The following is a 26,776-nucleotide window of genomic DNA, read 5'->3' as shown; positions in this document are numbered from 1 at the left end:
CAGTAGCTTTAAATTATATATTTATTATTGCCTATATTTGGAATATCATATTGCTATACTACTACTCATGCTACTTCTGTAGTACATGCATAGTATGGACATTTTTAGTATGCATAGAATGACCTTCTATATTTGCTGAAATGTGCAATGAAATGACTTAGACTACTGCACTATAGTATAATAGTCTGAAACCATCTGAAATGATCAGTATTTGAGGGTAACAGTATATATGTTGCACACTTTAGATTTAGAGAACATGATTCAAATAAATATTTTTATTCTATCTGCTGCATACATCCATAAATACTTTCCCTCCTGTTTGTCCTGTTCTCCCAAACACACCCACGTACATTACACACACTTTACATAATACCCACGAGCCCCTCTGTTCTGGGCAGCTGTGGAGGACGAGGGCTGAAGACGTCTCTGAAGGACACACGTACCATTAGACATCAGACCACAATGCAGTTACCAAATCATGAACTAGACTTTGACATTTTTTTAAGAAAATGTCACTGGTGTTTATGCTAAATTTGATGGGGATTGCTGAACTATTACTTTCTGTATAGTGCATTTCTGTTGCTAGGATGTTTTCTGTGGTTGCTGGTATGCAGTTGCTAGGATGTTTTGGGCTGTCGCCAGGGTGTTGCTATACAGTTATTAGGATTTTTCAGGTTGTCACCCTGGTGTTGCTATATAGTTGATGTTTTGGGTTTTCGCCAGTGTGTTGCTATGCAGTTACTAGGATGTTTTGGACTGTCGCCAGTAGGTTGCTATACAGCTGATGTTTTGGATTGTTGCTATACAGTAACTAGAACGTTTGGGTTGTCGCCCGGTTGTTGCTATACAGTTGCTAGAATGTTTGAGTTGTCACCAGTGTGTCCCTATACAGAAGGATGTTTTGGGTTGTCATCAAGGTGTTTCTATACAGTTACTAGAATGTTTTGGGTTATCACTAGGGTTTTGCTACACAGCTACAGTACTAGGATGTTTGAGTTGTCACCAAGGTGTTGTTATACAGTTAACAGGATGTTTTGAGTTGTCGCCAGGGTGTTGCTATACAGTTACTTGGATAGTTTGAGTTGTCGCCAGGGGGTTGCTATACAGTTACTTGGATATTTTGAGTTGTTGCCAGGTTCTTGCTATACAGTTAACAGGATGTTTTGGGTTGTCGCCAAGGTGTTGCTATATAGTTACTAGGATATTTTGAGTTGTCGCCAAGGTGTTGCTATACAGTTAACAGGATGTTTTGGGTTTTCGCCAAGGTGTTGCTATACAGTTAACAGGATGTTTTGGGTTGTCGCCAAGGTGTTGCTATATAGTTACTAGGATATTTTGAGTTGTCGCCAAGGTGTTGCTATACAGTTAACAGGATGTTTTGGGTTTTCGCCAAGGTGTTGCTATATAGTTACTAATATATTTTTAGTTGTCGCCAGGGTGTTGCTATACAGTTAACAGGATGTTTTGGGTTGTCGCCAGGGTGTTGCTATACAGTTAACAGGATGTTTTGGGTTGTCGCCAAGGTGTTGCTATACAGTTACTAGGATATTTTGAGTTGTCGCCAAGGTGTTGCTATACAGTTACTTGGATATTTTGAGTTGTCACCAGGGTGTTGCTATACAGTTGATGTTTTGGATTGTTGACCGGTTGTTGCTATACAGTTACTAGAATATTTTGGGTTATCACCAGGGTTTTGCTACACAGTTACTAAGACGTTTTAGAAGGTTACCAGAGTGTTGCTATACGGTTGCTTAGGTGTTCTGAGCAATTGTTAGCATGTTGTTGTGCGGTTGGTCTGGTGCTCTAGGTGGTTGCTAGGGTGTTGTCGTTTCTTAAGTACTCTGGTGGTTGCTAAGGTGTTCTGACTTATCATGTGGCTTGTGTATTCTGAGTAGTTGCTTGGCATTTTGTGAAGTTGCTAAGGTGATGTGCATGTTCCCTAGCATTACTACATTTTTTTGTGTAGTTTTTTAAACTCAACTGTACATACAGTGATTTTTTTCACTACCCTATATTCAGCTGCAGAGGCTTGATGGGCAGTTTTACTCCACAGAACGCATGTCTCTTTCTTTTCCAGCTTCTATTTCCACTCCGCTTTGGTCGCTCTCCAAACTACCCCAGAGGGACTCGGCTGCTGCCAAAATGCAGAGTGCTATTTCCACATCTCCATCCCACACCGTAAAGGGTCGTGGGAGACCCCGCTTTCCCCGTCTGTCAGTTGATGTGGCCTGGCTCAGAAACATTTCACTCGCCATTACAGTTCCTGTCTCCAGAGAGTGTATCTATTTTCTATCAATCAAACACAGATCTATAGCTAACGATCTGTGAATTTGATTCAAACTCTAGGTTGTTTAATGAGAATAAATATGGGATGCAATAAAGCAAAAACTCTTTTAACAAATCATGTTTTAAAGTATAAAATATACTCTGACAACTGCATGGCAATGTCCTAGCAACCACTTGAGCAACTCCCTAGGAACCTTTTAGAAAATGCATAGAAAATACTGGAAAAGATGGGAACATGCAATGGTGAGTTTTGCATTGGCACTCATATTCTCTTCAGAAAATATCATTAGTTTGTTTTTCTATAGTGTGTGCAATGGCTCAAAGTGACCGTTATGGAAGCATGCAGAGGCTGGACACTTTCCAGAAGTCAGCTTAATGCATCCCTTCACAGGCTGTGAGCTTGAAAATAAAAGCTGTTGACAAAATAACGAAGCCATAAAAATATGAATAAACAATACTAGAACATAAACATTTATGGTGTAGGACTAATTTACTATTGCACAAGGGTAAACAGACACTGTGTCATGTCAACTATTTCTGTGTGAGCCCGGGTTGATTGATGATCCCTAAATATATTCAAATACCAAATTGTGTAACTCTTTTTGTGCATAATGTTTGACCAAAAGAAGTTTGAAATTATAAAACAATAGATGCAATGTTGACTATGAAGACAGCCAGTATTGTGTGACTTGTGTTTGTTTGTGATTTCTGACTTCAAAAATCACGAAGAAAAGAGAAGTTGAAAAGAAAAGCTCCTGGAACAGATGAAACTTTGACATTTTGTTCTCTAGTGTAATGACATTCAGTGTGATTGAAGAGAACAAACAGTTTTTGAAGGCTCTGCATGTGTCTGGAGATTGTCAAAGGGAATCTCTCGCGCCCTCTTGTGGCCAATTAAAGCTAATTTTATTTATTTTAAAATTTGGCCTTTTTTATTCCTTCAGCAGAGCAGAGTCATTCTCAGATTTCCAAAGTTCAGGATTTACATTTCTGTACAGCAGTTGCATTGCAAAGGGATGGATAAGACTGTTTATTTGTTAAAAGTATGATAAAACATCACTATCCAAACACACACACACACACACACACAGAGAGTGAGAGAGAGAGTTGTTTACATTATCTTTACATAAGAGATGTAATAAACATTTCCATTTTTAGTGCTGCCTTAATGGAGCTAATTGATGTCTGAACATGTATGTTGCCTATTTAATTTTCCTTTCAAACAATGCAAAATATGATTCAAAATAAAAGCTATTCAAGACATAAAAAGCGAAGCTGAGCAGCAGCAAAGAGAAATACAAACAAATATATAATATAATAAATATAATATAAACAAAACAAGGAAAACAAGACTTTGTGATAAATTACTTAAAACAGACTATTACTTTTTGTGATAAATCACTTTTATTTATGATAAATTGAACTCTTCATCTCATCTTCATCTATAATGAAAAAAGCAAAAAACAAATTGTAATCTTTAGCACAATTCAACATTAAGAAATCAAGGCAAACCGAGATGATTTGTTTTATCATTTACTATATTATTTAAATACTGTATATTTGAATAATGACTGATAATTACAAAAACAAAGGCATGAAGTCTGAAGCTTCAAAGATATAATATGGTGTGTGTGTGTGTGTGTGTAGGCAATTTACTTATTATATTAATTATAATTAAGATAATATATAATAATTAAAAAACACATTCACACGACACCAAATACAAATACATATAGTATTATGATATAATATTTTTCACAGGATAATTTCCCGCGTTTACGGCCTCACTTATATTGCAATGACGTCATTGCGTCCGTCTAGACTCCGCCCACTTCGACTTTCCCCGCGTTCCGCAGCCAACGGGATGATCAGCAGCTGAAGTACATCAGAGTCGTTTGTGCGTCTCAGTGACTGACAGCCAATCATTTAATCTCATTCACAAGCGTTAGCCAATCAGCGGCGCAGAGACGGCGCGTCGGGAGCCAATCACGTCCCTCCGTCCGGTGTCAGAGGTCGCTTCCCCTGCCGGCTTTCATTCGCTCGTCTCTCTTTCTGAATCCAGCAGCGATGGCGGAGCAGCAGCAGTTCTACCTCTTACTGAGCAACCTGATGAGCCCTGACAACACCGTCAGGAAGCAATCCGAGGTATGGAAGTCGGCTCGGGACCGCTTTGTGTGGATGTATGTCGGGAAATCTAGCGTAATGTCGGTTCTCAGGTTTAGCTTGGGCCGCTCAGCCTCGCTCTGGCCCAGCACATGTGTGAAGCGCGCGCTGCTGCTGTGCGGCTCCGAATCACTTCAGAGAGTCGATTCGCTTCAACGAACCGACTCTGTTTTGAGTCATCACACAATGGCTCGTCGTGTGGCTCCTTACTATACTTTTGTTTTGTATGTAACTTTATTTTCTCTATTGACGTATGTTGTGACTTATTTTTATTTCTTATTTGGATTCAGTGATCTTGTTTTGGATTAAATTATTTGATTGCGATATGTTTGGTTATACTTATTAAACTTTAAGGGTCAATTTGAGATCGTGACTAGGGAGTTATTGTTTTTCACTCCGCAAAGGCTGAATTCGGTTTAGGATACACCCTTATTAATCAATTTCCAAAGCAATCAAATCCTCAGCTCGAACGAATCATTTCAAGGAATCGACTCAAATGAACGAATCGGATATCACTGTCGTGCGTTGCGTATCAGCGTGGCCTAACCAGCATTACAAACATGATGTGTGACACGTTTTTGTGTCCCGTCTCGGTTAAAACGCTTATAAATCAGATGTTTTTCTGAATTAATATCCCGTTTCTGCGTTATTATTCGAGCAGCGGCTCCTGTGTCGCTCAGATCGGCTTGAGCTGCTCAAACGGGTCGATAAATCTGTTTTAAACGAGTCGCATGTATTTTCCGAGAACTGTCAGTCAAAGTGATGAACGCTGACCACACAAACGATCACAATCTGTTTGGTCTTTGCATATTTACTTGATTTTTATCTCCCCTCAACAAGCAACCCGATAATCAAACTACATTTCTTAGAAGAATGATGAATATTTAAACCCTTTATCGTCGCTATTGTGGCGAGTCTTGTATTTCACTCATTAAATAGTAACTTTACACCCATCTTCACGCCATGAGATGAGTTTATCACAAAAGATGCCCATTCATACTGTCATGTCATGGAAACACTTTGGATTTGGGTCAGGGATGTGCTTTCAATCGCACGGACCTTTTAAGTTTCTCGTTATATTAAATGCACGCTTATAAACCTCACTTTTGCATGGAAGGTCACCAGCGTCTCAGATTTCCCGGCAAATTCGAATTTTCCCCCCAAAACTGGGCTCCCCATTGGCACGTGTTCAGACTAGTCTTTATCTGTGGGGAGTTCAAACCTGAGCTCATGTGGATCAGGATGGGTCATTAGGTCTTATCGCTCATCTCTGCCATCGGTCAGCACTTTCCTTTATCATGGACAATGCTTGACCAGCAGCAAGCTAATGCTCAGCGGAAACACACTCAGACGCTCACGGCGTGACAAGGGCCAACTGGCCCCCAGAAATCCGCTGTGATGTCACTCTTGTGTCTGACAGTCCTATGAAATTATTGCTATGAAGTTTCCAAAATGAAATGGCACACCTCAGAGCTTGTTTTGATTACACATTCCCATTACACCGTTCATTCCAGGCATTCTGCTCATAACCACGTCCATTTGTCACTTGTAAACTGACTCCAAGAATCTGTTTGACTCATGCAGAATGAACACTTAAGAGGCTTAGTTGGTCTCTTTCCTCCTTCTGGATGAACAGAATGAACTTATTTTGCTTTTAAAGCTGTAATGTTTTCTGTGCAAAAAACATTTGAAGTTTAGGAGTCTTTCAAGGCTTTTGCAAGTCCTTATTCCACAAATAAGGCATTAAAAAGTTAGAATAGAGCAGGGCAATAGGCTATCTAGGCATTCTCAAGTCTAGATGCATTTGCTTGATGCAAATGTAACATGAAGTCTTGAAAAACTGAATAATTAGGTTAGTTTATGCTTAAAACGAGAACAAATATCTGACAATTGAGGAAATGTTGTTTTTTCTGTGGAATTTATCTGTGGGTTTTTTGCATTACTTTGCATCTCAAGTAAATGCATGCATTAAGAATCTTTAGAAATTTGCACTGGAAAATAAGACGCATATTGAGCTGGAACTTTTTTTTTTTTTTTGCAATTCCCTAGTCACAGACTTTAGATTAATTTGAGATTAACCAAACAAATTGGAGTCAAATAAGATTGTCAAAAAAAAAAACGCAAGTGCCACACCAGCAATTTCCTGAGATGACTCAGTACATAGTTATTTGTAAATTATTGCTACTGGTATTCATGCCTTAAGGGTGTGTTTTTTTTTTTTTTTTTTTTTTTTTTTTTTTTTTTAAGTGAAGTGAATCAAGTAATGAACTCATAGGTTTGGAACAACGTGACGGGTGGGAAAATGATGATTTTCATTTTTGGGTGAACTATCCCTTTAAGAAAACATTTATGTATTGTGTTCCTTTCATTTGATTCTTTTATATTCGGTCTTTCAAACATCTATATGTATAAACTATGATGATGCTCATTAACTTCTTCATTTGTTCTTGTAGGAAGCGTATGACACCATCCCCGGTCAGACGAAGATCACATTTTTACTGCAGGCTATCCGTGATGCGTCCGCTGCCGAGGAGGTACGTGAGAGTCGGTTTACTGTCATCACAGCTGTAATTTATTCCAGGCATCCATTTAGACTCTATGCACTCTTTAAATGGCAGAAAGTGCTTTGTTTACACGTCCATTATGCCTCATACCTGCTCTGTCAGGGTCAGGTGGTGAGCTGTTGTCTCGTGGTCATTGAGATGTCGTGCTGGACCTTGTTTACGCTTGTTGAGCTAGATTCCTGGAAAAACTGATTGCTCAAGATGAGACCCGCGCCTTGTTCAGACTAACCTGCGACGGTTCAGAGCTTCAGATCTAGTTGAGGTTTTGACTTTGCAAGAGGAGGCAGGCTTTCACAGCACGCTTATCCCTTGGTAAACATCTTTTAAACCCAGTGTGGTAACTGTTTCACAATTTGTAGTTGAGTTTGGGTAGGGCTCTAGGTTTAAATTAAAGGCTGAGATTGAGTTAAATATGCACTGTTTTAGAGGGAAGCGTGGGCAGCTTTAAATATTACCATACTTGATCAGTCATTTTTATTTTTTTGTACTTTATTTCAATTCTTTTGTTTGAATTTATTTTCATTTATTAAAATCCATAATTTATTTTATTTTTTTTCAATTAGCTATTGTTTTTTCATCTTAAACTACTTCAGATTCAAAATTTCTAATCAAATTCAAACTTTAAATTTAAGGTTTTCTTTTTTTTTTTTTTTTTTCAGCTTTGTCAGTACTTTTTAAACTAATAACTGTTAATCACAAATTGCAATTAGGATTTTTTTTCATGCATTTTGTCACTCAAAACATTCACAAATAAAATGCGTAATGTTGACTAATCCAGAAAGTCCAAACATTGAGTAGAACTATGTAGAAGAAGCAATGTTCAGTTAAAAATGACATTAAATTGTGGAAAGCCCACCATTGAACATTTAAACCACCCAAATGCCAAGATGACAATGCGGTGACTCGAAACATGCCGCCCCATTGTCTAGTTGTCCTCTCAATGCATTTAAGCCTTTGCTTCACCTACTGTCTCGTCTCATTTCGATCTCCTGACCTCAGATATTTATAGATGTGTGAAACTAGAGTGCGACAGTCAACCTATAAAAGTCCTCGTCCATCCCTCTGTTTTCATAGTCTTTTAATGTTCTTATCATAGTTAAGTGTTCTCATAATGCTAATACTTTATATAGCATAATTTGTGTGAAACTATCTCCTGAGATGCTCTCTAGAGTTATTTTAGACTGAGTCTCCACCTGGACAGGAAGCGGCAGTCATTAGTCAACCCTGCAGTTGTAAACTTCCTTTTAATGCTTCATCTGTATGTTTTTCTCAAACTTAAGTCTGTGAACTTGTGGCTTTATTTGTAAAGCACATCCCTACAGTTGTGTAAAGCTCTCAAATGTGTCTCCACAGGTTAAGCAGATGGCCGCTGTGCTGCTGCGGCGCCTGCTGTCCTCATCTTTCGAGGAGGTCTATCCCAGCCTGGCCATCGACATGCAGACGGCCATCAAGACGGAGCTGCTCGCTGGAATCCAGTCCGAATGCTCCTCCAACATCCGCAAGAAGGTCTGCGATATCGCCGCGGAGCTGTCTCGTAATCTCATCGGTGAGTTTTGACTCTTGTGCTTCGGTTTGGCCGAATCAAATGGCGTCTACGTGAACTAACGGCTTGTTTTTGTTTCCCTCCAAGATGATGACGGCAACAATCAGTGGCCAGAGATCCTCAAGTTCCTGTTTGATTCGGTGAACTCTCAAGACGTCAGCCTCCGGGAAGCAGCGCTGCACATTTTCTGGTGCGTAAAGTTTAAGCTACTACGGTTTTGGTTATGTCCCCAGAACTGATTCAGAATTAGTTTGTGCAATTCTCCGGTTTCTTCCTCGTACAGGAACTTCCCAGGTATCTTTGGCAATCAGCAGCAGCATTACCTGGAAGTGATCAAGCGCATGTTGGTTCAGTGTATGCAGGATCAGGAAAACCCACAGGTCAGCGTCTCAAGCTCGTTAGCCTCCCCCGTCACACATCTGATAACCAGAAGTTTTTTAAAATATTTCAATGTAATTTGGAAAATGAAGATTTTACTGAGAATTAAGTCGATAATGTGCATTTACAAATGCGTAGGCTTTTAAGAATGTACACCTATATATATTTATTTATTTTTTTTTTTTTTTTAAATCTTTCATTCTTAATTAGTTTCTTTCAGTACAAAATACTAGTTATAGTTTCACCGCTTTATATTGGTCTGATTTGTGGTGCTTTTTCTCATTTTTGATGTGATATCAAATTGTTTCGAGTGGTAGGAAAAAAATGGGAAGTCATTTAAAACAGATTTTGTTTTTAATTAAGGTTGGTATAATCATAAATCATATAATCAATCGTTATGAATCATATCGTGAGGAGCACTAAATAATCCCACGTTTAGAAGTCATCTGATATGTTTGATTTCTTCACTGCTTGGTTGCAAGTTAGAACCTGCTCTCTGTATTTAAGGTTGTTTTTTCTCTTTTGTCCCTGCTGTATGTAGTCTTAACCCTGATGACAAGGTTCATGAACTCTTTGACACGTGATACACAAAGAACTGGTTTTCTAAAGCTCCTTTTATTGTTTGATTCCTCCTCTCAACAAGTCATGGTGGTTTTAAGTGCTTCTCTTGTGCACCTTGTTGGTTTTGTGACATTTCACTAGAGTAAACCTCCCAGAGTGACTAATTTTAAACCACTTTCATTTTCAGATTCGAACCCTGGCTGCGCGAGCAGCTGCCTCCTTCGTCCTGTCCAATGAGAGCAGCACAGCCTTGCTGAAACACTTTTCAGACCTTCTTCCCGGCATCCTGCAGGTGAAGAGCTGCTCACCACACCTTTACTCAGTAACTTGCATGTCAGCTCTTTTGAATTTGGGCTTTCAGTAACTTGATGTTTTATGACTCAGAAAATGCTCGCTAGCTTCCCCCTTTATGTGCTTTTGAATATACCCTTTTGCCAAGTTCACACTGGAGAACTGAAAGGGCCGAGGACGGCATGCATATTAACACTTGTATAGGTACAATTGCACACTTTGAGCTTAATGAATTTAATGCACCCTTGTTTATTTTCATTAGTGTCTGCATTCATGCTTTGAGGTAAACTGGAGAATAAAATCAAATATTAGTCAACAATAAATGCTGCCAACTACATGAAAAGATGCTGAAGACAGTTGATCAAATTTAATTTGCACGCGTTTAAGTCATGCCAGTTTAAACATTCAAGCAATTTTAAACCATTCAAGTGCAAGATGTGAAATGACTCTATCCAGATGTTGAGTACCGTTTCGCATTATATTGCTGACTACTTTAATGTTTGGACTTTATATTGGTTTTTTGCTGTGGAATCAAATTTGAAAATTGTGAGATTTCACTGGCATCAAAAATGTTGTAACAACCTTATTTATTAGCATGGGTCAAAACAACAAAAAAAGAGGCTGTTTTTTGGCAGGGAAAGTAAAAATCTGAGCAACTGCAGAAAAGTCCTTAGTGTTGAGCTCTGCAAAAAAAAAAAAAAATGCACTACAAGAATCTTTCTTTCCCCAATCAGGCGGTGAATGAGTCCAGTTACTGTGGTGACGACTCTGTGCTGAAGGCATTGGTGGAGATTGCAGACACAGCCCCCAAATACCTAAGACCAAACCTGGAAGCCACTCTCCAACTGAGCCTGAAGGTGAGCCAGCATGAAAACTGGTTGTAACTGGCTGCATTTGATCAATGTACAGGGGGGGAAAAACGTAAAATTGTGAACTATTACAATTTATAATAACTTTTCTATGTGAATATATTTTATTTCTGTGATCAAAGCTATATTTTCAGCATCATTACTCCAGTCTTCAGTGTCACGCGATCCTTCAGAAATCATTCTAATATTGTTTTTTTTTGTTTTTTTAAATGTAAAAGTAAAATAGAAATTAAATCTTTTCACTGTAATGAATTTTTAATAAATACTGTTCTTAACATTACAAAGAATCCTAAAAAAAAAAGTATCACCGTATCAACAGTATTCCAAAGAAATATTGGGAACGGTTTTCAACGTTGATAATCAGAAATGTTTCTTGAGCAGCAAATCGGTATATTTGATTTCTGAAGGATCATGTGACACTGAAGACTGGAGTAATGATGCTGAAAATTCAGCTTTACATCACAGAAATAAGTTCACAAATGTTTTTTTTTTTTTTTAAATGGCAATATTTCACAATCTTACTGATTTTACTGTTTTTGATTACAAAAAAATGCAGCCTTGATGAGCAGAAGAGATTTCTTTATAAAAAAGAAGAAAAAGTTGTCTTGCTAATCCCAAACTCTGTATGCATGTCTTGCGTTATTAACCTCTTCGGTTGTGCCTTGTGGTTCCTTGAGGCAGCTCGTCTGTGCTGATCCATGAGGTTTTATTTAACGGGCACATTGATCTCTGCGATTTAATGCTTAAGTTGCCATTCCCATGCAGCTTCCACAGCCTGTTTGCAGAAACATGTTTTTGTGAGTAAGCATGTTGAGCCTCAGACTAAAACCCTGTCCTGCTTTCAAAGTGACACTGATGCACAAAGACCCACTTTAAACCATGTGACCTTTTAATAGATCGAGACAAATGCAGAATAACAATCATAATCTGATTTAAATGTTTTTCCTTGTTTGGCTCCAGTTGTGTGCAGACACCAACCTTACAAACATGCAGCGTCAGCTGGCGCTGGAAGTCATCGTCACACTGTCTGAAACCGCTGCTGCAATGCTGAGAAAACACACCAACATCGTCGCTCAGAGCGGTAAGAGACATGTTACAGTACTAATTACCAGAGTCAAAGCCAATGGAAGGGAAACTTGTCAAGCTTAAAGCTACAAAAAGTGCACTGTACCATGCAACTTAATGTACATTTTGCATTAGTGTTTTGTCAAGTAAAAAATGTATTGCAGTTCAGAAGCAATTGGTCTCACGCTTCAGAAAAATGAAGCTGATAGCAATGCTAATCAGTTACACTCTCAACACTGTTAGTTACTTGCCAAATAGTAGGTTTCCTGCTGTGAAGTTTAACTTTTGCTCTTAAATGTTTAGTACCTCAGATGTTGAGTATGATGGTGGATCTGGAGGAGGATGAGGAGTGGGCCATGGCTGATGAACTAGAAGATGATGATTTTGACAGGTGAGTTTAATATTTGCATCACAAAGTGCAGTGATACTGTTTTTGTTTGGGGGGGGCAGACAATTGCTTGCTAAAAAATGATTTGTTTTGGCAACTCGCTAGGATTTGATTTCTGTGGATTTTAAGACCCATGTACAAATTGATGCTTTGAAAAGGAGCTGAAAGTCCTAAGTTCATAAACTCATGGCAATAAACTTGGCGTGCACTGCGAAAAATAAATTTCTTGTTTTCCAATACAAATATAAACTTCCTTTTAAAATCAAGGTACATTTACTTGATGCAAAATGAAGAGAAGTCTAGTTTAAAAAAAAACAAACACAACATACTAAAACCATAAAAATATTACTTGAAATAAACTTATAAAAATATATAAAGACTTGTATGTAGTTTAGCTTGTAAAACAAACTTTTTTTTTTTTAAACTAGACATTAATACACAATGCTGACAAACTCGCAACAAAATTATTAAATTAACTCAAATTTAAACTAAAAGATAATATAAAAATAAAAAGCAATTCAAATGATGATAAACATTGAAATAAACTTGAATAATAGTCATTTTATTCCAGCTAGTTGACAAGCCAAAATGTCTAATTTATCTTAACTTGTAGTCAAATAAACTGGAAAATATTAACAACTAGAGATATGAAATAACCCAAAACTGCCAAAAACACAAAATTATTCAAATGACCTAAACTTAAAATGAAAAGAGGATTTTTAAAAATATTTTGAAGTCTGAGATGTGCCTTCATAAACCCTGCTGTAATTGCAGGCGTGTTTGCTTTAATATATACCGGTCAATAGAGCTTCATTGTTGCTAATTATCCAGCGGTGTAATGTGACTCTGTCTGTTCTCTGCTGGTGTTCAGTAATGCCGTTGCGGGTGAAAGTGCTCTGGACAGGATTGCATGTGGCCTTGGAGGAAAGATCGTCCTTCCCATGATCAAACAGCACATCATGCAGATGTTGCAGAACCGTGAGTAGATGCGTCAGGATCTATTATTGGGATTGCATTTATAGAAATGGGAGTTTTGTTCATAATGTTTTATTTCCCCTCAGCTGATTGGAAGTACAGGCACGCCGGTCTGATGGCGCTCTCTGCTATCGGCGAGGGCTGTCACCAGCAGATGGAGGCCATTCTGAGCGAGATCGTCAGCTTCGTTTTGCTCTTCTGTCAGGATCCTGTAAGAAAAATCACAGCACTTCATTTCTGACGTTTTAACAAGTACAGACGCTAAACCGAGCCTCATTCCAACCCCCTGCAGCACCCCAGGGTTCGTTACGCCGCCTGCAACGCTATCGGGCAGATGGCCACAGACTTCGCCCCCACCTTCCAGAAGAAATTCCACGACAAGGTATAGCTTGGCTTTTTTTTTTTTTTTTTTTTTTTTTTTTTTTTTTTTTTTTTTTTTGCACTGTATATTTTATTAAACACTGTTTCCACTTTCTTTACGCCCTAAATGTTTTCGGACATCTATGTTGTTAGTGAAGTAAATGGACCTGTTTTTCACTGAAGAGCACCTATAACAATATTGTAATAAATGGCTATAACTTGCTTGGGGAATGTTATATGTAGAACATTTTATGTGGAAGTGGAAAACACCCAGATACAACTTTCTAAAGAAGAAAAAAATCCAAACTTCAGGGCTTTCTGTTTGAGTACACTGTAAAAAAAACACCCAATTATTGCTTGTGTTTTTAAGATTCTAGAAATTCATTCATTTTTAGTGAAAACGAAGGGAAAATTGGGACTTTAGCTAGACTGAAGCTTCAAGTTCTCTTGTTTATGATATATGGCACTTGATGCTGACTGCTAGAATAGATCTGAAAAAACTAAGAAAATTACAGGCGTCAGGTGCCCCAAAAATGTTCTAGGTCTTTAAGGGTTAAAATAATAAAACACACTTTTGCTTAATGTTATTGGATATAAAGAATTGTTGCAACTGCTGTAAAAATAAGAATGATTAGGATGATAAAATATAGTAATTGTTTCATGTAAATTACTACTAAAAGTAATGATAAACAGTAGTTGTAATGTAAATCAATGTTATTAATTAACAATAATAGTGGCAATGATTTGTTTTCAGTGGCTATAAAATCTGGTAATATTGGTCAATTACTACCACTGTAAAGAAGTTAATACATTTAAATAAATCAGTATTTTATAATAGTTGTAATGGTAATAAACAGATTGTTTAATGCTATAATTATCAATATTTTACTATAACAATTATTACTATTATATTTAAATTACACCTTTAATCAAATTAATATATATTTTTTTTAAATCGATATAATTGAATTGTAGTGTTGAACCTAGGATTTTCCTTTTTAATGAATAAATAGACATTTATTTTTGCGCCTGGCTCCAGAAAAATGACATGCTAGTGCCAGCCCTGTCTGGGTGAACTATCCTCTTAAAGCATGATTTTCTGGGAGTATCTCGCGTTCCTCATTGCTCTGTTTATCTGTAGGTGATCTCGGCGCTCTTGCAGACCATGGAGGATCAGTCGAACCCTCGCGTCCAGGCCCACGCCGCCGCAGCGCTCATTAACTTCACCGAGGACTGCCCCAAAACCCTGCTCATCCCTTATCTGGACAGCCTCGTCCAGCACCTGCACGTCATCATGGTGGCCAAGCTCCAGGAGGTGCGTCCCATCCCGCTTCTCTCGTTTATTAAATCAGTTAAAGGGTTTCTGTGTCCCAAGCTGCTCCTTTTAATGAGTTTAATTCAGCGACTGGAAACTGCAGTTTCTCCATCCGTTTTCTCTTCCGTTAGGTGCACAAAGCTAACGCGGTGAGATGTAGTTTGATCTGGATTAGGGTCTGTTCAGCTTCAATTCAGAAATGAATGCAGTTTCATTTAAGTTTGCTGAATTGAAATTCAACACACCCTCAGTTCAGACACTGTGGAGTTGTGTGATCACATATGAGTGAGAGTGTTGGAGACTTCTCATGTTTGCGGTGTTTGTCTGGTTTATGGCGGGGAGTCGGTGCTTTAATGTTGGCTTTGATTCTTCCAGCTGATCCAGAAAGGCACTAAACTGGTTCTGGAGCAGGTTGTGACGTCCATTGCCTCAGTGGCTGATACAGCCGAGGATAAGTTTGTGCCGTACTATGATCTGTTCATGCCCTCTCTCAAACACATCGTGGAGAACGCCGTTCAGAAGGAGCTTCGCCTGCTCAGAGGAAAGACCATCGAGTGCATCAGCCTCATCGGCCTGGCTGTGGGCAAAGAGAAGGTGTGTATTAAGGGAGATGGATCATAACTTTTTTTTGGTGTGTATTTTTAGTTTTCTTGATTTTATGTATATACGTGTTAAGTTTTGAAAATTATTTAAATGAATGTATTTAATCTAATTATTTTTCTTTCTAATTTTCTCTAACTTTATTTAAATTTTTACTTGTCTATTAAAGTGAAATATTGAATCAAATAAAGTAAACTTATTTCGATTCATTTATTTAAACATTAAATGTGATTCATTCTCTTCTCAATCTTGTGCTTGTGCCAACTATCTTGAATGGAAGATTTGCAGATCATAGAGCAATTAATTTTTTCACTATTTTATTGCTTTTTATTTGAATCTAAATATATTAGTGAATTTATTTGAATAAAGTAATTTATATTTTCATGTATTTTTATTAATTTCTTTTAATTACTTTGTCCTTTTTAAGCAAAACAAATAGATCAGTCATATCCATTTTTATTTATACCTTGACAAGTGAATTCATCATGGGAAAAAATTAAAGATCGTGAGTTTTTTTTTTAATTTAAACTTAATCGGTTTATTTAAATTTATATAAAAGTGTAAATAAAATGGACTAAGTAAAAAATAAAATTGAATGTCATTTTATTTAAACCTTGACAAATGAATACATCCCATTAAATAATTTTGCTTGTGCCAACTACTTGCTCTTAAGTGTAAAATTCACCTGCGCTTGCACCTGAACGTGTTTGGTTGTGTAAACGCCTGATTTGTATCCAACCCTTTTACCTTATTCTGTAGTTCATGCCGGATGCTTCAGCTGTGATGCAGCTCCTTCTGAAGACACAGACTGATTTCAATGATCTGGAAGATGATGATCCACAGGTCAGCAAACACCAGCCAAGCACAAGTAATCTGATTTCAATACAGTCTTCAGTCTTTCTCTTGTGTTTGAGCTGCTGTCTTGTGCCTGCAGATCTCCTACATGATCTCGGCCTGGGCGCGCATGTGTAAGATCCTGGGCAAGGAGTTCCAGCAGTACCTGCCTGTGGTGATGGGCCCGCTGATGAAGACGGCCTCCATCAAACCTGAAGTGGCCCTGCTTGATAGTAAGTGAGCTGTGTTTTTAGGCATCATAGACACCTCTTATGGTTTAAATTCATGTATCTGCATGAGAGAAATATTGTGCATTTTTCAGACATTCACTTAATGTTATTTTAATGAATGATTTATTAATATTTATGGTTATAAAATTGATTTACAGCTACTGTAGTATAAATGGAAATATTCTATTTTATAACAATATTTATTGTAAAATGTATATAATAATAATTAATTGGGTGTAATAAATACTGATTTATTTAAATCAAGATGACTGTTGCTTTTGGTGGTGGTTAAATTAATCTATTTAGATAGCATTGAATCCATAACGTTTATTCATAATTGATGTTTTAGTGTTCGACTAGTAGCTTTTGGTTAAGTGTGAGAGTTTTTGACTCGTACAGCTCAGGACATGGAGAACATGTCTGAAGATGATGGTTGGGAGTTTGTGAATCTCGGAGACCAGCAGAGTTTTGGCATAAAGACGGCAGGCCTGGAGGAGAAAGCAACTGCGTGTCAGATGCTGGTGAGTAGACAATCCATCCAGGCATGCAGAGAACCAGTGTCCCAAATGAACCCTTACTGGCTAACTTTAAGATGCACTGAGAACAAATGAACATTTGAGGAACAAATCCATGCTTTTGGCAGGTGTTTTCCATAGAGTCTGGAAATGTAACACAACCACTACATTTCCTTAGTCAAAATTAATTTTAATAAAATGCATTAAATGGATTATAAATGGGTCTAAATGTATGTTTTAGTGAAATGATGCATGGAAAACTAATGCAGTTGCATGGCTATAAATACATGTTTTAAATTTTGGGTCCTGCAACTAACCAAATTACTGGCATGTTGCAGTAAAAGGGGTTCTCTTGAATTACTTGGAGGATGTAATTTCGTCTGTTTCCTCAGGTGTGCTATGCTAAAGAGCTGAAGGAAGGTTTCGTCGAGTACACAGAGCAAGTCGTCAAGCTGATGGTTCCTCTGCTGAAGTTCTACTTCCATGATGATATCCTTCATTAGATTAGAACAGCTTATCTTCTGTGTATCTTGCAGGGTAATGGTCTGAATGTGTTTTCTTTAATGCTGGCGTCTAGAGTGCAGGTTTATTATTTAACTCGAAGTGCTAAAACAACAAACCGAAATAAAATAAAGAACTACATACAGAAAAAGACAAACGCACAATAAAACTTCAAAATGGATAATATAAAGAACTAATTTTAAGACGATTGTTTTATTGCTGTCAATTTAATTTTACTTGGTTTTAGTAAATTGTTTTTTTTGTCTATAGTTCTTGTCTTTTATGTAGCTAAAACTAATTTTAATGTTGCACATGTTTCCAAGGCATTTCTCGTTTTCTTTTAGTTTAACGAAGTACTAAAATTAGACATTATTAAAAAATAAAAATGCATAATGTATAGGATGCAGTTTAGTGTTCGCAAATAAGAAATTCACAATTTTACACCTGATTTACTTTCAGAAATTCATAAACGCATTTCTGTTTATAGCCATTGTTTCAGTTTTGGTCATTTTAGTACATTAACTTCTTTTTTTTTTTTTTTTTTTTTTGGTCCCCCAAGTAGTAATTTAGTTGTTTTTGTATTAGTCTGTTTTGATTAACTGCAATAACCCTGATGTTTCTCCTTTAAAACTCTTGTTCGGAGTTGATTGTTCTCGCACCTGAGACTCTGTTAGCATCCTTAACGTGTGTTTGACGCGTGCGTGTGGCGGCGGCCGAGTCCATGCCTCTTCTACTGGAGTGTGCTCGCGTCCGAGGCCCAGAATACCTCACGCAGATGTGGCTCTTCATGTGTGACGCTCTCATCAAATCCATCGGCACCGAACCCGACTCAGACGTGCTGTCAGAAATCATGCACTCGTTTGCCAAGGTAATTCATGTTCATTCTGCAGTTCCCTGTACGAGTTACAAGCTGTCTGTGTATAAGTCAATGTCTTCACTCATTAGTGCATCGAGCTGATGGGAGACGGATGCCTGAACAACGAGCACTTCGAGGAGCTGGGAGGCATTTTGAAAGGAAAACTGGAGGAGCACTTTAAAAACCAGGAGGTCAGACAAGGTGAGTCGCACACGAACTTAAACTCTCACAGGGGCTGTTTATTTGAACAAATTCAGTAAAAGTTGTGAAATTACAATTTAAAAGGGCTGTTTTCTGTTTGAATCTGTTAAAATGTAATTTATTCCTTTTGATCCAAGTTGATATTTCAGCATCATTCCTCCGGTCTTCAGTGTCACATGATCTTCAGAAGTCATTCTAATATGCTGATTTTGCTGCTCAAGAAACATTTCTGATTATTAATGTTAAACTGTTGTGCTGCCGAATATTTGTTGAAACATTTAACTAATTAATTTAACTAATGGTCCAATTTTTCTCTGCAGCCAAACGACAAGATGAAGACTATGACGAGCAGGTTGAAGAGACGCTACAAGATGAGGTGCGCAGCTCATCTAACGTGTTTCTTCCAAGCGGTTCATTGGTTTGGATCACTAATGAAGCTGCTCTTGATCTGTATGTTTAGGATGACAACGACGTCTACATCCTGACCAAGGTGTCAGACGTCCTGCACTCCATCTTCAGCAGCTACAGAGAGAAGGTTCTCCCGTGGTTCGAGCAGCTGCTGCAGCTCATCGTCAATCTGATCGTAAGCCCTCACTTCTCCCGATAAGCTGGGTTTTTAAGGGTCATTCTATGGAAATCTGTTTTTCTGTTCCTAGCATTTACAGAAATATTGCACTTGGAAAAACACTTTAGGGTTAGTTTCTTTATTTTAAAATGAAATGATGTGTTTGAACAATTACACCTCCTTGAGCCATCAATGTGGAATATTTGTTTTTTTTAATGAATTGTATAGAATTCCAGGCGCCACAAAACTGCTCGTCCCCACAGCCATGTACAGAGGGAAAGTGCTTTATTTTGAGGTCAAAAACAGGTTTTTCTTCCATCTTAAAATACATGTTTTATTTGTTTTAGTTAACAGGGACATTGTACATTAATAAAACATTTCTGTAAGTGTATCAGAATTAGCCAAAGGCTATTTTTCATCCATAGTCCAAAAAATCTTGTATAATATATAGGACTGGGCGATATATCGAACGTGATATGCATGCTCATCTCGTCAGTAAAGCCGGTTCCTTGATTAGCAGAGCCATAGGTCATGACAAGCTAGGCAATATTGCGTTCATTATCGAAGCCGATATATCTGATGATGAACGCGATATTGTGTAGCTTGTCAGTGATCTACGGCTCTGTGTATTAACTGCCGCTCCATTTGAAAGCAGGTGAAGTAGATTTACCACTAATCAAGGAACCGGCTTTACTGACGTTCGATATATCGCCCAGCCCTAGTAATATAACTTGTGTTTGTTTGTTTGCTTGTTTGTTATACTTGTTTTTTTTTTGCTGTGAAAATAGCCTAAAATGCTGACATGGCATTAAATAAAAATATACTACTACTGCTCATCCATAACTAAACTTCTACAGGGACTGCAGATGCAAAATAGCTTTATAGTTAACTCTGGCACAATACTTTTGTTGTGCATTGTCCCTGTATAAATAAATTTAATAAACTAACTAAACTCGAATTTTGTACTAAAATATCAATATTTGAATTATATTCTAATTTAAAGCAACACTTTTTTTTGAAAATACTCATTTTTCCAGCTCCCCAAGAGTTAAACAGTTGAGTTTGACCGTTTTTGAATCCATTCAGCCGATCTCTGGGTCTGGCCGTAGCACTTTGAGCGCAGCTTAGCATAGATCATTGAATCTGATTGGACCGTTAGCATCTCGCTCAAATGACCAAAGAGGTTTGACTTATTTTTCCTATTTAAAGCTTGACTCTTCTGTAGTTATGTTATGCACTAAGACTGACGGAAAATGAAAAGTTGCTATTTTTTAGGCTGATATGGCTAGGAACTATACTCAATCTGGCGTAATAATCAAGGAACTTTGCTGCCGTACCATGGGTGCAGCAGGCGCAGTGATATTACACAGCACCTGAAAATAGTCCCAATCTATATCATAACTAGTTACCTAGCTGACCTAAATGTGTACTATGTGTATATAAATTACATTTCCTAAACAAAATACAACCATCAAATATGATGTAAATGGCGCTGAATAAATATAAAGTAGTGGTCCCCTGGAGTTATGTCGCTGGTTTTAAAGTTTAACAAAAATAATCACACTGACATCACTTGCCTTCCTCCTTCCTGTTTCTTTAAGATCGATGGAAAAAGCATAGATAGAGAAGGGTAGATGCCTCCATTAGCGACTGTTTCTATGGGCTGCGATACGCAAGACGGTTGACTGTCTACAACAGCAAGTTATATGCTTGTATATCTTTGAATATTCATTGATTATGGTAAATGACGTCAAGTTGACTGTTCCAAGATGCGTTAACGTATCTGGAGCGGTCGAATAGGGTATCTATACATATCTATGGAAAGAAGACCCATGATAAGTCCAACGGTCTCTTTTCAGTTATCAGAAATTCTCACTTATCATCATTTCATAAGAAGCTTTTAGCTGAACTCACTGGTATGACCTGCTTTGTTAAGGATTTGTAAAAAAAAAAAAACTAGAATACAAATAAATGGAAACTACTTAATTTTAGTGTGTGTCATGTCATGATTGACCACCTGCGGTTTGATAACTTGCAGCATCCAAACGGATATAAAATGCCTAAATTGTCACGCGTCACCTTCATCATGGGTAAATGCACAAAGATTTTTTTTTTTAAATCATTAAGCTGTCGTTTGTGTGTGTGGTCATAACGTCAATGTATTAATATACTGCTAATATTAATTTTAAATGTTAGAAAAAGAAATGCACATTAAGACATCTTGCCATAGCAAAAGTGGACATTTCTGTAGAATGACTCTTACCCGGTTATAGCGTTTATGGGGTTGTGCCTCTGACAGTGTCCTCGCAGACCCTGGGCGGACAGACAGTGGGGCCTGTGCATATTTGATGACGTCATTGAACACTGCAGCCCTTCTTCCTTCAAGTACGCCGAGTACTTCCTGCGGCCCATGATGCAGGCGCTGTGTGACACCAGCCCAGAGGTGCGACAGGCGGCCGCATACGGCGTTGGAGTCATGGCTCAGTATGGAGGAGACAGCTACAGGCCTGCTTTCACAGGTGGGATGTCTTCTATGCTTTCCAGCGTTATTAGCACCAGTAGGGCCCTATGAAGTCAGTGCTATTTGTTCCAGTCAATTTTTTTCCAAAATTTTCCTTTTGCTGGATTCCATTTAGTTTTTCGGGATTTTTTTTTTTTTTTTTTTGTAATGGTTAAATTTTAGGGTAACACTTTTACAATAAGGTGTCATTTGTTAAAATGAATGGTTTGTTCGTTCATGTTAGTTAATACATTAATTTATTACACTATTCATTAAGCTTTGTTAATGTTGGTTAACAAAAATAGTCGTTCGTGTTGGTTCAATGCATTAATGTTAAACTTTTTTTTTTTTGTTAATTTCCGCATGTACAGCATTTATTAAATCGCAGTTAATGCATTAGTAAAAGTATTATTCATGCCTAGTTCGTTAACTAATATAGTTATACAGGGTTTTTCCTGCACTGAACATTTTTGGCCACCAGAACAAAGCTGTATTTGATCGGTTCGTTTGACTTATGAGTGATGTAAATGACTGCTGCGCATGTTAACTGAGGGAGAGAGAGCCCTTCCCCGCGCACGCTCTCTGGGCCTGTTTACACCTGCTCACTTCATGCGTTTTCTCTGGTCGGACAGCTATCCGATCGTGAAAAGACCAGTACACCGAATTCGAAACGCTTTCGAGACTGGTTTAAATGGGACTGCTCAAACCACTTACGTCTGAGACTCATTCCAGATGAAACTGGACAAGTGTAAATGCATCTGCTTGAAACCGCACATGTACATTTTACTCCTCCCAAAATGTTAAACAAACATGTGAGCGCGTTATAGGCTATATGACATGTAATAGTCAGATATGACAGCGTTAATGCTTCACGCATCGCCACGGATATACCCAGCATGCCGACTCTCAAACTGCCGCGAATGAAACTGAAAGTAAAGTAACTTATGCTGCTGTTATCTCTCCTGTTGCGATCTTTGATCTTTTAATTGGCTGATGATAAATAAAATGCAGCGCACTGTTGATTTCTTTGACGTGAGTGCGGTAGGCCAAATTCAAGATCGATTTATCTTTTTTTGTTGCTAAATATAACAAATCGGATGGATATCTGATCTGACCAAACGCATAAAGTAACCAGGTGTAAACGAGCCCTAACTATCTCTCCCTCCCTCAAAATCAACTGACATAATAGTAAAAGGTCAGAAGACTGAATCCATGTTTCATGCAGTGGATTCTGGGATTTATTTTTTAAACTGAATTACCGTGTTGTGCTGAAAAAAAAAAAAATGCATCTTCATCTTCTCTGACAATCATTCTGCACATGCGACTAACATAACACACTTTCAATAAAAGAAAGATGTAACCATAATAATAATGAAATATTTAGTTAGTGGATTCTGGGATTGTTTTCTGCTTCATGGAAATCATAGGTCCCTACCTCATATTATATTCATGCACATTGTGATTGTTCTTCCAGAGGCCGTCCCGCTGCTTGTGGGTGTGATCCAGTCTCCAGAGTCCAGAGTTAAAGAGAACGTCAACGCCACGGAGAACTGCATCTCTGCTGTGGCCAAAGTCATGAAGTACCGCCCAGAGTGCGTCAACGTCAACGAGATCCTCCCTCATTGGCTCTCCTGGCTGCCACTCAACGAGGATAAAGAGGAAGCTGTCCACACGTTCAACTATCTCTGTGACCTCATCGAAAGGTGCGTGTCTGTCAGCTGAAGTGAACTCTGGGAGTCTTGGATGCAGATTTGAGTTTAATGTTTGTTTCCTCCTACAGTAACAATCCCATCGTTCTTGGACCAGATAATACAAACCTTCCCAAGATTTTCATCATAATCGCTGACGGTGTTGTGAGTGAATCGATTAAAGGTGAAGACGGTTGCAGCAAACGATTGGCCAACGTTATTCGTCAAGTACAAGTAAGTTTAATGTCATGTGACACTGACTGCTTTATCACATACAGGCAGACTAACACCAGTAGAAACATTTCACTGCTGGTTATACTGTATAATTGTGACAAGTAAGAATCTTGAAAAACCTCAGACTGCTGCACAATTGCTAAATTAAAAATGCTTTCTACATGGAATGAGTGACTTGTCTAGTCTATTTATTCCTTTTTTAATATATAAACATAACTTGGTGCATATTACTATTTGTATTGGTTATATTGGTGCTTATAGATTTAATAATGGCAGTCATGCCTGAATCATTTGCAGTATAAAAATGCAGTTTTATCAAATATCATTCAGTATAGAATTCAGAATAGCATAGCGTTTGTTTTCAATTCATGTAGATAATTCCAATTGTTATATTGGTGCCTGTAAATATCAAATGGTTCATCCTTGTTCTTTAATTATCTTGTAAAATACAAATATTCAATTTTAAAATTCAATGTGTAAATCTAAATATTGCAAATTGTGGTTTTAAAATATTTCATGTCATGTACAGTGTATTATTTCTTATATTGCATATACAGTATAAGTGTGTGTGTATATAAAATTATAATATCATATTCAAATTTATGCATTTAAATGCATAATTTTAATTTCAATTGTCTAGTCATGTAGTTAAATATTTGTATTTGTTGATGTATGTAGTGTAAAGATCTAGTAAAATAGAAATGTATTAAAAAAATTTATGTATGAAGAGTTCATTAGCAAAAACAGAACTCCGTTTTTAACATCTTTCAAAAATCATGTTTTTCATTGTGCATTCCAATTAATCTCAATCAAACTGCAGCTGGGTTATTCTGTTTGGGTTAAAAAAAAAAAACTAGTGCTGTCAAACGATTAATCGCATCCAAAAAAGTTTGTGCGTAATATATGTACTTTGTATTTGTGTATAATACACGCATGCATGTGTATATTTCAGAACTTTTATTTATATATTTATATATAAAATAAATGATTTGAAGAATATATACTGTATCAGTGTATATTTATATGAACAAATGTATAAAGTACACACATTATGTGAGGACTTTTATTTTATGGTTTTTTTTTTTTTTGGGCTGCACTAAAAAAAAATACAGCTAGATAATGCAATAAAACAAACATGGTGATTTTAAAAAAATATATATATATTTTTGAAGTTGTTTTTGCAAAAACACTTTGTATGTAAATTCTAAATTGTTTATACTTTTTAAATATTTATCTTTGCTATATGCGTATAAATGTTCAATGGTTTATTGTTCTTTAAAATATATATATATATTATTTTTTTTTTTTTTTTTATTTTTTTTTTTTTCAAACGAAATCTTTAATGTATTCAGTATACATGATAGTTCCTCTGATTTTTAAATTCCATTTTTAGATCATTTCATAGCACAGGTAGGATTTAATAATTTTTTTTTCCCCAACAAGTGGCACAATTTTTGCTGTCAGGTCGACCCGTGCAGAATTTGCATGTATTTCTGTCAAATGGTCTGACTGCGCTGTATGCTTCTCTCCAGGTTTCTGGAGGACTCTGGACGCAGTGTGTATCGGCGCTCAACGAGATGCAGCAGAAGGCCATCCAGGACCTCCTGAACACGGCCTGAGTGAACGAGTGAAGCCTTAACCCTGTAAAAGCCCATCGATTGAGGATTAAAAACTTTGCACCTGGAATTCCACATCTAGATTTTTGGCCCTTTCCCCATTTCGACTAAAGAACTGTCATGTGACTTGAGTTTGTGTTGGGCCTCTGAGCCATCTGGACCCGATCTCTTGAAGTCTTCAACAACGGGGCCAAGAGGCCGGCGAGTGCGTGTGTTTGTTTCAAGGGCCAACGGCTTCAGAAACACTCACCTTGAATGGACGTGGGGGGGTTTAGGGGTATGAAATTAAACTAACCGTCATCCATCGTAGCTCTTTAAGAATTTCTGGTGTAGAAATTGTGCTTTTCTCCCTTCCGAGATCAGTTCTAGTTGTTTTGTCAACTCGTGTGTCTGTCGATCCTTGCCGAAGCTGATTTAGGGCTCGGTCCGACTCTCTTCTCTGATGGATTGGACTGAACGGACTCGTGTTGGTTGAGCTCGAATGCAGTAGAGCGACGATGCAGCGGTCATGTCGTCGACTTTTTCTTTGATTTCTTTTTAGGTTTTTTTTCTTCTCTTCGACGCCGGCGCTGATGTTTTGGGAGAAACGGGCATCTGTTTGCTCCACCACCGCTGATGTGTGTGATACGACTAACATTGTCTGTCATTGGCTCACTTAATCCATGCAATGAAATAAAGTACATTGGAAAACCGGGACTCTGGGTTCAGGCTTCTGATATTATGAAGGAAATGCACAAATCTGAGGCCGGTTGGCTTAGGAGTTGGCCATGGAACATTTGTATATTATTCAATCTCTCCTGGTTAATCATTTTACAACACTTTCAGTATTAAAGCTGCAAGACATGATGAATTTTGTGCCAGTGTTTCATTGTGATCTGCGTCCTCTCAATATGTGAAACTGGAATCCAGTAGCTTTTTGTTAAATTGAGTTCCGTTCAAATTTACGTTACCTTCCTCGGGTTCTGATTCTGAACTAGTAAACTTGATTCGGTAGGTTTGCTCACTCGAGCGCTCGTTCTTAACCATTGTTAACGAGAGGGTACAAGCAGAAACTAAGCTGTTTACATGGTTTTACAGCAGTAGCTACAGATCAAGTTGATTGGGAGCATTTATATGATGTTTGTAGTTGGGTTGTCACTAGCAGGATCAATGAAATGATGTAGGTTTAAAACCGCATAAACGAGACAAACTTAATATCCACTTGGTCAGTTTTTAAATGAGTTCTAGTCAAAGCAAACATGCACGGGATGCTAAATTAACCTTAAGATGCTACTGGATTTATCGACTTCTGTCTGCATGATGCCGAATTGAACTTTTGGCCGGAATGAAAATGAGGCTGTGAGGGGCTGAAGTATGGTGCATCCAGTGGATTGTGTCGTTTAATGATTTTAGTGCTTGTTCAGCTAACGAGAAAAATTACATGATTTAAGTTCGCTCGCAGATTTAGTTTATTCCCTTATGGTGTTTAACCTGATTTTTAGTGTTAGAATAGTGTCTCTGCAGGAGCTGTACAATTTTGAGAGCAAGTTACTCTAAAATATTAATTACTAGCTACTGGTTACATCTTCAGTGTAATTAGATCACTAATTATCGGCTCAATGTATTGCATTATTACTAATTTCTAAATCCCATATCAACCTCAGCCACTTGAACAATAAAAGATGTGAAACTGCTCTAC

The 26,776-nt window shown here is 37.6% G+C and overlaps 1 protein-coding gene across 2 annotated transcripts; it reads left to right on the top strand.

Moving 5' to 3' along the window:
• Nucleotides 1-4,173: 4,173 nt before the first annotated feature.
• Nucleotides 4,174-25,944, top strand: LOC306873172 (importin-5-like). Of its 2 annotated transcripts, none has more exons than XM_079422264.1 (26): nucleotides 4,174-4,431; nucleotides 6,903-6,983; nucleotides 8,367-8,559; nucleotides 8,644-8,746; nucleotides 8,840-8,936; nucleotides 9,683-9,787; nucleotides 10,521-10,643; nucleotides 11,616-11,736; nucleotides 12,024-12,111; nucleotides 12,980-13,086; nucleotides 13,170-13,294; nucleotides 13,376-13,465; nucleotides 14,585-14,758; nucleotides 15,134-15,352; nucleotides 16,118-16,201; nucleotides 16,293-16,425; nucleotides 16,822-16,943; nucleotides 17,330-17,426; nucleotides 18,134-18,306; nucleotides 18,384-18,495; nucleotides 18,816-18,871; nucleotides 18,956-19,078; nucleotides 21,360-21,579; nucleotides 23,035-23,263; nucleotides 23,341-23,482; nucleotides 25,015-25,944. In XM_079422264.1, the coding sequence occupies exons 1-26, from the start codon at nucleotides 4,354-4,356 to the stop codon at nucleotides 25,099-25,101; spliced, it is 3,282 nt and encodes a 1,093-aa protein (XP_079278390.1). In that variant the 5' UTR covers nucleotides 4,174-4,353; the 3' UTR covers nucleotides 25,102-25,944. The 2 variants fall into 2 exon arrangements, 1 of the variants encoding a protein (XP_079278390.1); XR_013784463.1 differs by having other exon boundaries at nucleotides 4,331-4,431; nucleotides 19,289-21,579.
• Nucleotides 25,945-26,776: the final 832 nt, after the last annotated feature.

Source organism: Barbus barbus (assembly GCF_936440315.1).
Source record: "Barbus barbus genome assembly, chromosome: 7".
Taxonomy (NCBI): domain Eukaryota; kingdom Metazoa; phylum Chordata; class Actinopteri; order Cypriniformes; family Cyprinidae; genus Barbus; species Barbus barbus.
Note: the sequence above shows the minus strand (reverse complement) of the source record. Positions and strands in the feature narration are given on the sequence as shown.